At 42.0% G+C, this 16,424-nt stretch overlaps 2 protein-coding genes across 7 annotated transcripts in view; one reads left to right on the forward strand and one right to left on the reverse strand.

Annotated features, from left to right (window-relative positions):
- The window catches only part of CKAP5 (cytoskeleton associated protein 5), a 47,591-nt gene extending 42,584 nt beyond the window's left edge, over positions 1-5,007 (forward strand). For 5 of the 6 annotated variants that reach the window (XM_042870213.1, XM_042870204.1, XM_042870229.1 and 2 more), the window contains 4 exons: positions 189-272; positions 366-525; positions 1,961-2,115; positions 2,551-5,007. In XM_042870213.1, the coding sequence (XP_042726147.1) occupies positions 189-272; positions 366-525; positions 1,961-2,115; positions 2,551-2,805 (654 nt within the window). In that variant the 3' untranslated portion in view covers positions 2,806-5,007. The remainder of the gene's footprint in view (positions 1-188; positions 273-365; positions 526-1,960; positions 2,116-2,550) is intronic. The other variant, XM_042870238.1, reaches the window with a different exon arrangement.
- A 340-nt stretch (positions 5,008-5,347) lies between these two features.
- F2 (coagulation factor II, thrombin) lies at positions 5,348-15,299 on the reverse strand. Its single transcript, XM_042870255.1, has 14 exons — positions 15,179-15,299; positions 14,102-14,265; positions 12,690-12,714; positions 12,459-12,509; positions 11,828-11,933; positions 11,618-11,748; positions 10,947-11,243; positions 10,484-10,594; positions 10,071-10,197; positions 9,429-9,596; positions 8,936-9,109; positions 8,584-8,762; positions 7,036-7,106; positions 5,348-6,633 (listed from the first exon to the last, which is right to left on the reverse strand). The coding sequence occupies exons 1-14, from the start codon at positions 15,258-15,260 to the stop codon at positions 6,493-6,495; spliced, it is 1,827 nt and encodes a 608-aa protein (XP_042726189.1). The 5' UTR covers positions 15,261-15,299; the 3' UTR covers positions 5,348-6,492.
- Positions 15,300-16,424: the final 1,125 nt, after the last annotated feature.

A 16,424-nucleotide genomic window follows, 5' to 3' on the forward strand; every position in this document is an offset into this window, starting at 1 on the left:
TGTAGCTGTGATTATATAGAACTCCTGTAAAGGTTTTCTTTGGTGTTTTTTTTTTTATTTTTGAAGTTCTGTATCCAGCTAACAAACAGATCTGATGAGGGTACTGTGGGTTTGTCTGAACTTCCCTTCATTTTTAAGAGAAGATTGTATAACCCACTTTGCTTAGAAGTTTCCCTTTATTTGTTTAGGAAGAAAAAGCTTCAAAAGCCAAAGTGAATGATATTTTGGCAGAAATATTTAAGAAGATTGGCTCCAAGGAGAACACCAAGGAGGTAAGAGCTCTCTTCCTGTGGAGAAGAAAGCATGATGCAATAGAACAGTGTATGCAGCCTTCGTAGTAATACACAGAAACTCTTCCCTCCCAGGGTTTGGCAGAGCTGTATGAATACAAAAAGAAATATTCTGATGCAGATATTGAGCCCTTCCTGAAAAACTCATCTCAGTTCTTCCAGAGCTACGTGGAAAGAGGCCTCCGGCTCATAGAAACGGAAAGGGAGGGGAAAGGACGCATTGCTTCTTCTACAGGTACATATTACAGCAACAGGGTTGATTTATAAGAAGCACTTGCATGTGTCACGTTTTAAACGTCTCCAGATATGGTTTTTTTTTATAGGATTCCAAAGTAATTCACATATTCTTAGTGCTTGTGTTAAGTATGGTTTGCATGGTAGAAGTTCTTTGTTTACAAGGAAGTTGTTATAACTGTCATCGCATTAAGTGAGGAAATATCTGAAAGGTGCTTGATATACAAGTGATTTTAAGTTCTGCCCTGTAGTGTGGGACAAGCATTATCTGTGCTTCATGTTTCTGGTGTCAGGAGTTTTTACTTGAAAGTATACAAGCTGTTTTATGAACAGCAACAGCTGTCAGGTTTGCCTTTAACTTTCTGCTTTTAAGCAGCATAGTAGTTTCGTGGGTTTGTTTGTTTTTTTTTTTGCTGATGTTGTCCAGCAAAGCTACCTTTAATTTGTTTCTTTTTTTCAGGTGCTTAACTGTGTCCTGTGTGATTGCTTTTTTTAGCCTTTCTCATGCTACTGTTTGTTCTTCTATCTGTATATTGTGAATTACATTCAGAAGAGGGTTTATTTTAGCACCTCTTAAATCTATCTGACTAGATATAAGGCAGAACTTCCTGTTTATCTAAAACTCTGTACAGCCAAGAAATGCTGATTGAGCAGTAAATGCTTTCAAACTGGACTCCAGTTTTCTTCCCCCAACTATGATAGTTGGAGATAATGAAAGATGTTGTTCTGTCTTGCAAGCTATGCTTAACTGTAATTCTCTGTAAATCTTTTTTAAACACCCTTGCAGTAAACTAATGAACACTGTTCAAAGTAAGTCTTACAACTTGCCATTCATTTCAGAATGGAAGAAGTTTCTTTCATAATGTATAATCCTTCCCTGGTCTTCTAGTAGAGAGGCTTTGAACACCATGTAACATTCCTTTTGGACATCACTGTTTCAGGCTGAACTGGATTTTGCAGTAGTTTCAAGTTACCTGAACAAGAAGTAAAGAGGATTTAGTGGTGAGGTCTGACTGAGTACTACAGAGTGTAGCAAAAGATGGAAAGCTCCAAATATTTCCTATCCTGCCAGTGTAATTGTTATGTTCCCTCTATTGTCTACCTTTGATTTGCATCAGCATCTTTGTCCCCATCCTGCATGTGTATACAGTGACCCTTCTTTTGCCAACTGTTAGCATCATTGCTACTTCTGGACCTGCTCTACTACTGCTTTATGTCTTTATTTCTTTTACTGTTTTCTTTGAAAGAGTGAAAACTGAAAATTACCTGACAGGCATGAAAGAGCCAATATTCCTATCCTAGCAAATGCACATAATTTGATTGTTTGATTCTTCATCTCTTGCATCTCATTTGAAGCAATAGATTAAGAGGCTTATTTTTGAGGTTTTTAATCTTTTTTTTTTTCCTCTTGTTTTTATTACACTTCTCCTTTCCAGGAATTTCTCCTCAGGTGGAAGAAACGTGTGTTCCTGTTTCTACCCACACTGTATCTTCATCTATAGGAAACACAAATGGGGAGGAAGTGGGGCCTTCAGTTTACTTGGAACGATTAAAAATCCTCAGGCAGCGTTGTGGCCTTGACAATGCAAAGGTATCGTATTGACAACACTTGGAAATCCTGTGGGATTGTACCTCATTTACCTACGTTTATAAGGATTCAAATATTGGCTCTGATGCGCCTAAGAGAAATTCGCCTCAGAATCTAGATTTGCTCTGAGGCTCAAAGTGTCATGGATATAGTGTGACTTCTTAATGCAAATGGTTGGACTTGTTCCTTTGTGTTCGTACTGACATCAAGTTAATCATTCGCTGCTTAAATTATAAGAACTGAGTACTGTAGCTAGCTTTGCACGGTTCTGACTTTGGCGCCTGACTTTAATAGCACTGGTGATCTAGAGCAATACTGTTCCTTTCCTTTCTTCTGTTTTCAGTGCCTTTTATAAAAATGAAAAGCCATTAACTGTGTTTTGTACTTAAACCACTTTTGCCGTTGTTTGTCTTAACACTTCACTTTTCTTCACCATAGCAGGAAGACAGAGCACCTCTGACATCTCTGCTCTCTAAACCAGCAGTCCCTACAGTTGCCTCCTCTACTGATATGCTTCATAGTAAGCTCTCCCAGCTCCGTGAGTCACGAGAACAGTACCAACATCTGGATCTGGACTCCAATCAGACTCATTCTTCTGGCATTGGAACTACCACAGCTTCATCCTCTTCTGCAGCAGCTAATATTGATGACTTGAAAAAAAGATTGGAGAGAATAAAAAGCAGTCGCAAATAGAGAGGCAGCATCACGGTTGCTGTCTTCAGCTTTAGTTTACTAAACTAGAAGTCTTCATAGTTAAATGGCCTCGTTTAGGCCTGATGTATACAAACTGGTTTATGTATAATACAGTGGATTTTGGAGGGACTGGGTCATTGTGGCACAAGTATTTGTACATAATCTGCTTCGCAGTGAGCATCTCTTGACAATAGAAGGCTGTCTGTGTATTAGTTTTAGTGTACAGACCTGTAAACAACCATCCTCTTGCTCAGACTAGTTTCTCATAACTTGTTTTTTTATTTGTAATGTCTTTAAGATCTTTTTTCCTAGTTCTTAACTCTTAGAAAGTCTTTAGTGATTTCACTTTTAATTTTGTGAATTCTTCTCCATGTAATCCTTGAACTGTTGATTCTATATGGACACATGGCATGAAGTAACTAATTTAAGTGTCTTTTGTAAATAAAGTTTGCATTAACTATACCAGTCTTTATAGGAACAGCAGTGACTGCTGGTGAGAGAAGTTGCTGTCTATTCCTGAATGTTAGTGACTGGGCATCTAGAAATTGAACTAAGCTATTCTTGAAATGAACCTAAAGCTTGGATATTTTATAGGGAAGATGAGTGAATATATTATCTCTGGGTTGCAATCCTGAGACTTTGCACTCTTCTATAAGCAGTAGTGTATTTTTTTTCCATGTACTTGCTGTTTTTTGTTTTGGACTATGGTTTCCGTAAGTTGCAAGTAAGTCGAGAATATTTTGTTTGCTGACATGCTTATTTTAAATTACTAATCCTTGTATTGCCTCTACCTGGATGAAGCATAGTCCCTTCTGTGTATAAATGCTTTCTCTTTGAGGGAGTGTGCTGCTGTTGATAAGAAATAGATTAGCAGTGATGTACAGTCAGTGGCCTCATTTATCCTGAACTCGTTTGATTAAGTGGTCTTCCTAATGGAGTTTTCAAATGCAAGTAGACCACAGCACCATATTCAGTTGCACTTAAACATCTAATGTTAGCAAACCCTCCTGTGTCGTATGACTAGAAAATGCCTACTAGTGCTAGTCTTCAGAAGCTGTAGTCAACTGCTTTTTGAGTGAGGAGCATATTCTGAGTAGCCTTCTTCAGAAGCAGCAAGTATGAAAGCTTAAAGACCTACACTGTGTAGCTTTCCTAGCCCTTTCATCTCTCAGGAGGTGATGTTTTCACTTTGCTCCTTCACTGCCTGTGTGAGCTGGTTGTGAAGCATAAATTGCACATCTGCTCCAGAGCTAGAACAGAGCTATTGAAGAGTTGGACAGGCAGGCTTAAAGCAGAGTCTGTTACTCTGGGTTCTAATCTTGGCTCCGTGCAGGTGCTGCTTTTGTTGTTTGCTCTGGGGTCTGTGGGAGTCCCAGCATTTGGGCTGTAGCTGAATCGATCTTGCCCGATTACAGTGAAAACTTGGTTTTAAATCAGTACGTGTACAACAGGTCTATGCCAGAGCTGCTGCAAATGGCTGCAATTTTCCTTTTACAAGACCCCTGGCTGGGGTTACAGTGGATTTGTAATACTGCTTGGTGCTTGTGGTGAGTTGATGCACTGTGATAGCAGGTGACTTGTGAGCAGTCTTCATCCTGTGTTAACTAACAAGATGCCCTTCATTGCTTCACACTGCTTTGATTCAGTAGTTGCGGTCTCCTGTGCTGACCCGAAGTGGTCATGCCCTCTTATTAAACAGGCCTAAATGGCAAGAGGAAGTTTTGGCCGTTGTTGATAAGTGCAGAAGTTTTGTGCACTTGGGGCTGTTGGCAAATAGTTGTTTGGATGTCATTGGAGTTACTGCCACTACCTCTCAGTTACCAGCTGCTTTTTTGAAACAATTACTAACATATAAATGAGTCCATATTTTTATTTACTGTACCATGTCTAATAGACATTCTGAAGAGCTGTTTGTTAATTAGTTCAGGATGTTAAAGCGGCAGTGCCTGCAAACTTGCATACTACTATTTTAAACAACTATTTTAGACTTAAAACTGATTTGGAAGTGAAGTACAGGAATAATGAGTAGAAGAAGATATAGTTGTTTACTATGAATGAGTTTTTTGCCCTGTGTCTTTGTAGTGTTTGGTTGGACTCAATATCCTGGGAGTTCTAAGCTAAAACTTGTGCACATAAATTAATAAAGCCTAATCTTTAGCCCAGAAAATATTTAAATAATATTAAACTGAATTTTAAAAATGATTCCTCTGTATTGTTTGTAATAAGTCTGCTTTAACAGTGGCTTACTCCAGAAGTTGTATGGTCCTGGTTCTCCATAAGTCCTCCAGGTTTCTCTCAAATTATAGCTGTGAATAGGATGAGGCTATAAAATTCAAGCATTAGGAGGGCTAAGAATTTTCGTTTTTCAATGCCTGTGGTTATCAGTGACTTGAAACAGGTGTGGAACTTGAGCATTTGAGGTTGGTTTTCTCAGATACCTTTGGAGAGGTTGTTTTTGTACTTTTCTTGGGCAGTCAAAACGGGCTGTCCTCAGTTCATTCCTAAATAAGCTAATTTCAATAAGGTAGCAAAACACAGTAACTGATTAATAACTTCATTTATTTCCAACAAATTTTGGATAGTTGTCTCTATCATCTTTTTTCCAAGCCGTTCTCCTTCTTTAATACTCCATTTGAAGCAGAAGCAACTTTATCTATTGCCTGTTTCTGTAACTTAATGGCACTGTGAAGGATGAAGGATTTGAGAATGTGATGTTTTGGGGAGCAAAGATAGCTTCCAAATCTCTCATTACTTTTGAGAGAAAATTGGTCTGAACAGATGGGCTAGTCTGTATAATACATGTTTACTATTGCACTTCTTTCATGAACACTGGAGCAAAGACACAGAAGTGGGGCTTCTTTTAAGGATGAATCCTGAACAGTTTTATAGGAACAAAATAGGTACAGTGCCAGATGCTGCCTTTGGAAGACCTTAAACTGTGTGTGTACAAATTGTTTCCTTCTGAATCTAGTTACGCCAGCAGAAAATACACTTCCAGGTCCCAGCAGTACTTGCCGTATAGAAAGTTAATGCTATGCAGAAATGCATGTGTTACTTCATCTGTTCAAACCCCTGTTTCTGTACATGATTAGTTACACGTAGATGACATCTCTAACTTCAGACACTAACTTTATAAGGAGCAGTTCTGGTATTTTGTTGCTGCTGTTGTGGCTGAGAACAATGTCGGTCTTAGCAACAAAGGCTGCAGTTGCTTTATTCTTGAAGTGGCATTTTGAATAATGCTACAGTTCCTGTAAGGCGGTAGGTATCTCCAGGTTGTTACCATTTCAGATTTCTAGAAAATGAATTCAATGGAAGGGGGGAATGGACAGTGTCCAAGGGAGGTCTTGCTTACTGTGACTTAAGTCCATCATCTGAAGTCTGAAATCTGTTGATTGTTATTGCTGATAGAGTGGAGAAGAACATTTGAAGGGCAGCATCTTAACTAGCAGTACTGCTAGTGCTGTTGTGTGGTGCTCCTAGCTATTGTGCTGGCATGGATTCAGGTGCTGTTCAGCTTAGCATGAACACGAGGAAGAAGATAGTTGAGAATTTTTATTTTCAGGGAAGAACACGTTCCTTTGTCAAGTTGCAGGGATTTACCTCCTACTTCAAGATTTTTCAATGTGTATGTTTTTAAGAAGTGGAATATTGTAGCAGAACTGAGAACAAGCAAGGGAAGCTCTTCTATCCTTGTTTTTCGATGGTTTTTCGCATCCATTTTTTCAGGCGGAATACGTGAGTATAAAATCCATATTTGCCATCTCGGTCACAGCCTTCTCCCCATGAAACTATTCCCACTTGATACCAACGGTTGTCATCTGGGTTCTAAAGCAAAGAAAAATGGAATTAGCACAAGAACAAGAGATTTTCAGATCTAGGATTTGTTTGTTCCACAGCCTTTTTGTATCATGGATACCACTTTGAAATTTAAAGCGGTATCTACTAGATAACAGCCTGTTGGCATAGCTTTGTCTTCACTCTTAAACCTCTAAGTGGGAATTGGCCAGCACTTAGAAATTCTGCAGCCAATCTCTGTGTTTGCAGGAAACAGTAAAGAAATTGAGCTAGATGACTGCAGGATGCATCTTATTGGATCAGCTCAGGTTTCAGATGAATTTGCTTCAGCCACTCAGCAGTTTTCATCTCTGCTGCTGTTTTTTTCAGGCAATTATACAACTTCAGCATCACACAAACCCAGCTCTGTGTCTTTGAGCTTGTTGAACATACCTTCATCACAAAAGGCCCCCCACTGTCCCCTTCACAAGCATCTCCTCTCTTTGAGTCTTCAGGACTGTAACCTACAGGCAACAGGAGAGTTAGACATTTGGCTATGGGAGAGTGGTGGTCATCTTTTCCTTGAGACATCATGAAGTAATGCTTCAGACCCCATGTTTACTGCTTCTACAAACACTGGACTTAAAAACAAATGATTTTTTCTTAATTTAATATTTCTGTAACAGCTATCTCTGCTGTCTTTGCAACATTACTGATTTTGCTGTACTCTGCCACCCTGTTTCTTATCAGAATTGCCATTGGTCAGCTGCTGTTTGCAGCTATAGCTTGAGCTGCTGTGCCTTTGTTTTACAGACTTCAGTGTGTGCAAGTTCCGTGCACTCTCTTTTTTCATTGTATTGACTAGAGAAAAATGATCTTCCTCATTTTTACTTGCATGTCTGTCTGTAGGCTCTGCTCTTTGTCCAGCTGGCTGTTTATTTTAGACTTGCTATAAAGACAGGTTTCGTTGTCATGTCTGCTGAACACATACGTTCCTCCTGTCATGCAAGGTTCCTTTTTGCTGCCATATGTCTTCATCTCAGCTATTTTTTCAAAAATGCTTTTTTAGAAGAAGAAACAATAGGAACACTGTATTGTTGGGGTGCTCACGAAATTGGCTTCTATCCTGTCTCAAGCATATTGTTAGATGCAAACAGTACAAACTCAGCCTGATACTTGTTGACATGCCTGCAGGAATTAGAAATACAGCAATAGCAAGAAGGATTAATCTAGCACATAAATCTTTAGTGTGTTTATATCTTGGACACTGTCTCTTCTCTCACAGAAAGTGCTAGAGGTTCAAGAAGGTGCAGTAAAGATTATCAGAAGTACAGAATGCCTTCTATAGTAGGAAAAAAAAATGAAAAGTGCTCTTACTGCTCTTCCAAAAGTTTGAAAGAGAAATTACAAAGCTATAAGATCCGTAAAATAGCCTGTAACATCAAGAAATATGAAGTTATTAACAGATTTATTCTAATTTATTGGTCAGGAAACTGACCAGGAAACTGAACAGAACATTGGGTATGACTTTATCCACGCATGCTGTAATTAATCTGAGTGAGTCTGTTCCCAAGGAAGTTGTGGCATAGGATTAAAGAGGAGTTCAAACAGTTGAGGCAAGTTAGTAAAGAATGGATTGTTTGTCTACTGAGTATTACAATAGCTGGTTTGCAGTCGACGTAGAGAGCTGCTGAACTGCTTCTTATGCTGGCAAAAAGATTGTATTATGAGCACAGTTCTCACACAGCTGTTGCTGATAATCAGTGGAATTGTTCCATTAGGCTACTTAGCCTGATGGCGTAGTGTTAAAACCTTATTCCTAAATTCTGCTGCCTTTGTGTTGTCTGAAAGCTGTAAGAGTTGCTGTCATGGGAAAGTTTTCCTTTAGGAGGGCATTTGCAAGTTTGTTGGAAGGTAACCTTGTAGCACAGATTTCAAGAGGAGTCCAGACCCCGTGTATTCAGTGGCAAGCTTTAACCTTATGCACCCAGGTGTACTTACCAGCGCAGAACATATTGTCAGTGACTTTAACCCTGGTGGATGCCTTGCAGGTGTTTTGGTCTACAATAGGTAGATTGAGCTGTTGCAGAACTGTTGGCAGGTTTTCTGGGGTAGTGGCCCACGTTTCTTTCAGATTTCCCCAGCCAGTTACCCGCCCTTTGAATCCTGCCAGCATCAACCTGTGGAAAGAAATTAGATTATAACATATATACTATATCTCTTGTAACAGCTTTCTGTTGCCAGACTCCTTCACTGTAAGTAGCACAAACAGGCATCTTTCTTATCGTCTTCCATGATGACCTGAAGGATGTTGCAGTCTGTATTTCTGAGACTGAGGCAACAGCCACCTCACCTCTGCACAAGCTCCTTGGTCGGCAGGCAGACAGGATGGATGTAGTCGCTGAAGATGACCGGTCGCTTCAGGTGCAGGAGTGCAATATCTCGGTCCATGTTCTCTTTCCAGTTGTACTTGGGATGGATGATGATTTTATCCAACAGAACAATTTTCTCTTTATTCTTTTCATATCTGAAATAGTTGTAAAGGAAAGAACTCACTGTACAGTAGCAAGTGAGAGTCTCTGGGGGCTGACGACTTTCTCAGGTGCTTTGTCCCCTCTGGATGATGGAGTGCACCTTCAGCCTTTCTGTTCTCCCTCTCACTTCAACCTTTGGGATCAGGAAGCACGGCATATATAGCTCCGTTAAATCCCACCAGTGGGAGGCCTTTGCCATTAGTTTGCATATTTCTGTGTACTTCCTTGGATACTGATTTTTATCCAAACCTCATTATATCTCACTGCTTCAAGGGCAAAGCTAGTTCACTCTTGCTTAGACTAGGCTCTTACTTTGCCCTGAAATGCTTGCCAATCCGCACCAAAATGTCATTTGTGGTCAAGTTCTTCTCCCAGGGTGGATAAAGAAGGCAATGAGCAGCAGTCAAGACCCAGCTGTTACTGATGAGGCTGGCACCACACAGCAGCTCTTGAGGACTCTTTTTGTAGAGCATCACCTGCCTTAGACACAAGGAAAGAGGAAAGCTTAAGGATTGAAGTCTTGGCTAGATGCGTGTGTCTTCATGTTATCAGGGAGAGTGGGATTTGCAGTAAGCACGGAAGCACATTGTGCTGTATTGATAAAAAGACAGATGGCTTTATTGAAAATATATCTACTCTGGAGATGTGTAACTTACATGATAGACAATTTGCCTTATTTTCTTCACTTGCAAAAATTTTTCACATCTGTTCCAGCAAAACTGGAACCATGAGCCACACCAGCACTCTTGCTTTCCCTGATGCTTGTATACTTAGCTCAAGAGGAGAAAAGTTTATTTCCAGCTATTTTTCTACTGCTTTATCAACCACTTGGAGAATCTGTGATTAGAAATGATACCAGCTACATGCTAACTGGCAGATTGCCCTTTTATTTCCCCCTGCATGAAGGGGGGGGGGGGGGCGGCCGGACGGGCAGAGAAGGGAGATAATACTTACCAGGGGGAACTTCCAACTTCTGCATCATTCCCATGTACAACTCTGCCTCCCATGTAGGAGTCCATCAGCTCCTTCTCACTTTGGTCTGTTATCTGTTTCTTTTCGAATAAAGGGCGAGTGCCACAGTCTGAAAAAATAGGCAGTCTGTTTTCATTACTCTGCCTGCTTCACAGCAGCACAGTTTTATCTGAAGTCAGCATGCTAAGTTGGAAGAGCCTAGGAAGAGAGTGCTTATTAGCTCCATAATTGTAACTAGAGTTTGACAGCTTGACTTCTGCTGCACCTTCAGGGAATTTAAGTGTCTCCCACCCCTGCTTTTGGCAGCTGTTGGTAAGCTGGTATTTCGGAGGCACAGTGGAATGCTCTGTGCTCTGCAGAAGAAATTGCAAATTCTCTGCACACTTATTGCTCACCTGCTTCACCTTCACCAAAAGTTTTTTCATCAAAGAAGGTTTTGAACTCCTGAAAGACAGTACGTCCTGATATTTCCTCCAGCTGTTCATTCTCATCCTCTAGCGAGCTGTCTGAGAGAGACAAAGAGATGGACGTGGTAAAAAGCCTACTGCTGCTGTTTCTACATTTAAGTCAGTGTGGATGTTCATTTCCACACATAGTAGGAACAATGAAGGAATGGCATTTTAAAACAGTTGTTACTTTCACATTTGTCATCCATCAGTGTGAGGCTTTACTGAGAAAAGTACACCTGAGAGAGGTAATGGCTCTATGTACAGGTATGGTAGGTTAGTGCATGTGCTAGTTGGACAACTAGGACTTTCACATGCACTGACTCCTACTAATCTAGTCACGTTTTGTTGTTTTGTTTGTTTTTCCATTCCCTGACAAGTGTGCCTACTCAAACCAATAAAGGCTTCTTACCGCAGTAATGCAGGTCACAGTATTCAAAGTATGGTGGTTCATCTATTACACACCAGACACCCTCATCATCTGCATCAGGGTTCCGACAGTAATTCTCCAGAAGCTTCACCTCTGGATTAATGGTTTTGCCTTGGAGCACTACTTTGGCCTTCTCTGAGGCCCATGGCAGGCACGTAGCCCCAGACACAGTGACCGAAAGCGTCCCTGTATAAAGCATGCCTTTCTCTGATTCACAAGGCTGTGCTGTGGTTGATGGTGTGACCCGAGGAGTGAATTCGACTGTTGTCCTTTCTTGACCTGGAAAGGCAGAAAATTGTGATTTAATCCATAGCTTTGTCCTAGAAAATACTTCTGTTAGCAAACAGTATTAGAACCAGTTTATTAAAGCACAGAGTTCCGTTTATATTTGAGAGCTTCTGCTATGCTACCTCGTGAGTGGTGACCCTCAACAAAGTTGTAGTGTCAGATGTTATTTCTGGTATGCGAATGTGTGTGTAACTCGGTGATGTTTCCTCCCCATCCTCTTCTAATTTTTAAGACACAGGTCCTCTGTTCCATGTGTCCTCTATTGTATAAGCAGCCTCCTCACTAATTCTTTTCCCTTTCTTAGGGTCACTCTTACTGCTAAGTTCCTTGCTGGTGAAAAGCTGGGATGTAGTGCTGAGACATACCACATACTGGAATGGGGCACTCCTCCCGTTCCACTGTTGGGTCTCGTGTGTAGCACCATGGACCTTTTGAGTTGTTGTCTGGGTTCCTGCAGTAGTTCTCAGTGAGGTCAGGATAATTGGATGCATTAAATCTGTGAGGAAAGGGTGGTTAGGCTAGGAAGGAGAGACACCCTGGAGAACCCTTTAGGGGAAAGCAAGAGATGAACTTACTTAGGTATATGTGGATATTTGCTTGTCCACACTTGACATTCGATGCCTGATTTGGTGTAGTTAATTGTCCCCCGGTAGTTCTGGCCCAGATTAACAGCACAGTTGCCTGCCAAAATCCCAAAACAGGTGAGCCTGAGTTGGTGGAAATGGATGTAACATTTCTCAAGGTCAGAAGTACCACAGGTGCCTTTAACTTTTGGATGTGTGTGAGCCTGCACAAGCATAGGTATTCTTTTTATAAGATGGGAAGAGCACATCGCTTAAACTTGCTTTGCCTCATCAGAGGGAGCTCTGCCTGAGGCTCTGTGCTTTGCTTTGGCTGTAAGGCACAGGCCAGAGCAGCATTGAGAGTCCAGTCTAACCCAGAGCTATACTTAAGGCCGTGTTACTTTGTCACAGGGAAAAGTGTACCTACCCTATGCCATTTCAATGGAGCAGTAAGGCAGTTTGTAAAATGGATAGTGGGGAAATAAAGAGGAAGAAAGAAATTTAAACTCCTCTCGTGATATTTTTCTTTCTAATTAGATGACCTTGCCAATTTCAGATTTTTTTTTTCCTTCTGAAATCTGCAGGAAGCACATTCATAGCATTCAAAATATCTGGGAGCTTAAGTTCTACATGAATTTCTTACCTTCTAGACAAGCATCCAGAGTTGTCCTAGGCATTTTTATGCCCTGACATACTTGTAAAATAAGAAGAAAGAAGCACGTTATATGAGAGAATCTAAATAAGCACCATGGTTTGAACCAGTTCATCATTTAGGGACAAAACACAAGCACTTTTTCCTGGAGAGTGAGCTGTCTTAAGAGGGTAGGGAGCCATTTCTCCAGGAAGAGTTACTGAGGAACTTGAAACAACCTACCTTGGTATTTTGCCCAAAATGCATCCTGTAAAAACAAACAAGAAAAAAAAACACCATAAATATCAAGGAGTAGAGGTGCAGTACATCAGACCTTGGCTGCTGCAATTCAAACAAGCAGAATGCCTCATTGCAGTAAGTGGAACAAATTAAACTAGCTCTGTTTGTATTAAGTACTAGGGAATCTAACAAAGCAGAAAGTCTGATATAAAACCACATTGCCACTCATCAGACTCAGGATTCAAGTCATTTTTCAGCTCTGCTCTGATAAGCAAGTTTTTTGCTTTGCTTTGCCTTATGTCCCATGCCAGCAAAACACAATACCATAATACAGCAAAGTTCCTGTGACAAATTAACCTAATGTCTGCAGGTTTCTGCACCATCCTCTGAAGGTCATTTTGATTGTTAATCTGTGCTGAGCTTCCACCTTGGCTTTGTCTTCTCTATATTGACCTAGAACAGGCAGGATGCACCAATGTTTTTTATTGCTTCTAACAAATGTGGAGATGCAAACACGGACAATTGGTTATGTGCAGAAACATTTGCTGTCCTTGTTCAGCTGTTAATCAAGTAATTGATCATCTCCAGGAGAGACTCAGGCTACTTGCTGTGGATTTGCAACTAATGAGACTAACAGAAGGAACTACAATCCCTCCAAAAAAACACCAGAGATGCTTACAGCAGTTCTTCCTCATCAACCTGCAGAGGAAGTAATGCAGCACAGAAGTCCAAAGAATTTAACCTGAAATTTCTAAAAGTCATTTGCAAGTATTGCTCAGTTCCTCGCATCTGCATCTCTCCCGTGCAGCCTGAGTGATTGCTTTAGAAATAGTTTGTAGAGCTTTTATCATTCTGGCTTAAACTCCTGACTGATAATGCTTATTATTTTATACTCAGGTGTGGAATTATCACTGGCCTTGGGGCTAGGAGTATTTTACAACAGGATGGAGAAAAAAAAAAAAGATTAGCTGAGTGAGTGAGTCTGGAAGCCAGAAAATTGATACGCTGTGCCAGAGTTTCATCTCAACAGGGCTTGAGGCATCTGTGCTCAGAATTTGTTTGCAAAGTCAGCTGTTCTTTGAGTGTCTGGGACTGCAGCTATTTGAATGTGTGTGGCACCATACTGAACTAGATGAAGGTGAAACTCTTATCTAGTGGTTGAGGGAAGGCTCTCTTTTATTTCACTTCATGCTTGAAATAGAGGAAAAGGAACTTGAGATTTGCGGTGCATTTCCAGGAGTGCTGTAGGAGGGAATTTCCCTAAGGATATCTAGTCTCTCCCTGGGTGACAGGCACAATAGCTTTGCCTTCGTAACACAAAATTGCGTGTTAAGACCCCAGCCCCTGGCTGTGTGTGACCCACAGGTCTCACTGCAGGAGCTGGCTGCAGGACACCGATGTGGCCTGTGACGTACCGTGTCAACAGTGGATTCAAGGGCTTCAAAGGCCTCCTCGTAATTGCATGTCTCCTCCAGGCACTCTCGCTCCAGGTTTCCTTTAATCATCTCTTCCAGAAATCCCTTGTTGGCACGTCGTGGACGCTTGAGCAGTGACAGTGCCTGCCCCTTTTCCAGGAAAACTACCGAGTCAGAACACTGCCAGTCAAAGGGATGCTCATGGTGGGAGGGTCCCTGTGTCTCCTCTTGAAGTTTTCACTCAGCTGGTGTAATGCTCCCACAGCCCAGCCTCCCCAGTTCACCGTACAGAGAAGGGAAGCCTTGTCAAGGACCTGTGAGGTTCACAGCTGGTGATCACAGCAGTCTCACTATAATTCATCTGTCAGGATTGGCTTCATCCAGGTCACAGAAGTGACAATAATCTTCTGCTATCCTTGGCAAAGCTGCTCTGCTAATTCGCTTGTTTGCTTGGAGCTTGCTACTGCTGTCTGCCAACCACTGAATTTCTGTCTTGCCAATTTCAGGCTACTGCAATAGGCATAGGTAAATTCCATCTTCATCTTCACAGGCCCTGATCTGAGACCTATGACAGGTCTTGCCCCATACAGCAGTGGGTTAGAAAGGACCTGAACTCACATTAAGAATAAGTAGATGAAGTAGAGGCTCTAGTAAGAGAAAAGGAGCAGTAAGCAGGAAGGCTGCATACTGTATATGACCTAAACTTTAGATAAAGGATAGCTGGAGTGGGAATGCAGAATTGCAGCCAGTGGGGTCAGCTAAGGAGCTAACAAGACCCACAGTTGCTTGTTCTGAGCCACATTCTCCTTCTCCACCATCAGTCAGGTGACCTATGAAATCCACTGAGCTGTTGTCACCAGCTTTCCCTGCCAGCTGCTGGGTGCCGCTGCATCCTTCTGGGCAGGGAAGCAATATGCTCTCTCTGCTCTCTGCACCCTTTCGCTCCCAGCTACAGGCTTCTAGAATCTCCTTCTGCATTACCTGGAAAACCTTCCACAGGCTTTACCACTGAAGGAATTAAGCCCGTCCTCCTTCCTTAATCACCCACTGGTACTGCCCATCTCCCTGTGTTCTTACCTTCGTCATGGCTCAAGATGGGGTGCAGAAGGCTGAAAAGGAGCAGGCCCTGCAGCATAGTGGTTTTGCTGTGCTGTGCCATGCTGTACAGCCCTGGCTGCAGAGGAAATGCAAAGGAAGCAGAATAAGTGGAGTCACAGCCCTGCTGGGTTAATATTAAACCAGAATGAAGAAACAGGACTCCAGAGGTCATGGTGTGTCAGGGACAGCGGGACTGAGGCTCCTCTTATCCCTTTTCTCTTGGCATCTTTCCCTCCCTTTGGGGCATTTTCATTTTCATACTTAATTAGTAGAAGCCAAACCAAATGCCTTTAGATATCCCGCCACACTCTGGACTAAAATTAGCATCTCACTGTATAACATGGCATAAGGATTAAGAGGATAAGTTTGTCCCAGGGCACAGGGAGAGCTTGGGCCAGCAGAGAAGTCTCTGCCAGCTGCCCCAACCCAAGCAGCTCGCTACTGCTCCCTGTGTCAACCTGCTCTCCCGCAGCTCTTGGCATGACTGCTGCCTCCCCATCATGCTGGCTTGGTTCCCTGCTGCAAGTTCTTGGATGCTGTACTCTAACAGCGACCTCCTTAACCATTCCCAGTCATCCTCCTGGCTTTTTTTGTTGAAGTTCCATCCCTTTGCCCCTTAGAGTCCAGTTGTCTTCTCTCCCCGCAGTTATCAGCAGGCTGTCTGATATTTTGGCACTGGAACAAAATCTGAGTTTCCGCTGTCTCCCTCACCCATGCAAAGTAGCAGAAGGAGTGCTGGCTGCAGCCTCTGTGGATTTTCAATCTTCCTTCCAGTTAGGTCAGCAATGCCATTCTCAGTGTATACTTCCTGTGGCAATGTAATTCCCAATGGGGTGGAGGAGGGTGAAGCAGTTTGAAGTCTGGTCTCTCCCTTCTCTTCCCACGCCAGTGAAACACATTAAAGTACATCCAGAAGGAAACAGAAACTCTGCCAAGCAAACAGCAAGCAGTAAGTATGCCAGAAACAGGCAGAAAAACAAGGGCTTGCAGGAACAGGAAGGCAGGAGTGATACGGGTGCCACAACATCAGCTAACAAGCAAGTTAAGAACTGAACTAACAGAGCTGGGAATGCTGTAATGATTCCTACATGCAGAAAGTTGGAATGGGGAGAAAACAGCAGAAAACAAGGCAGGGTTGGAGTAGGCTCAGAAACTGCCACAGAGCACAAAAGTGGTTTCTTCCAGCAGAGAACATGTTTTGTGCTGTGCCTCCGTGCAGCAGATA

Source organism: Lagopus leucura, unplaced genomic scaffold (assembly GCF_019238085.1).
Source record: "Lagopus leucura isolate 7727_CA_CO unplaced genomic scaffold, USGS_WTPT01 Super-Scaffold_1, whole genome shotgun sequence".
NCBI classification, from domain to species: domain Eukaryota; kingdom Metazoa; phylum Chordata; class Aves; order Galliformes; family Phasianidae; genus Lagopus; species Lagopus leucura.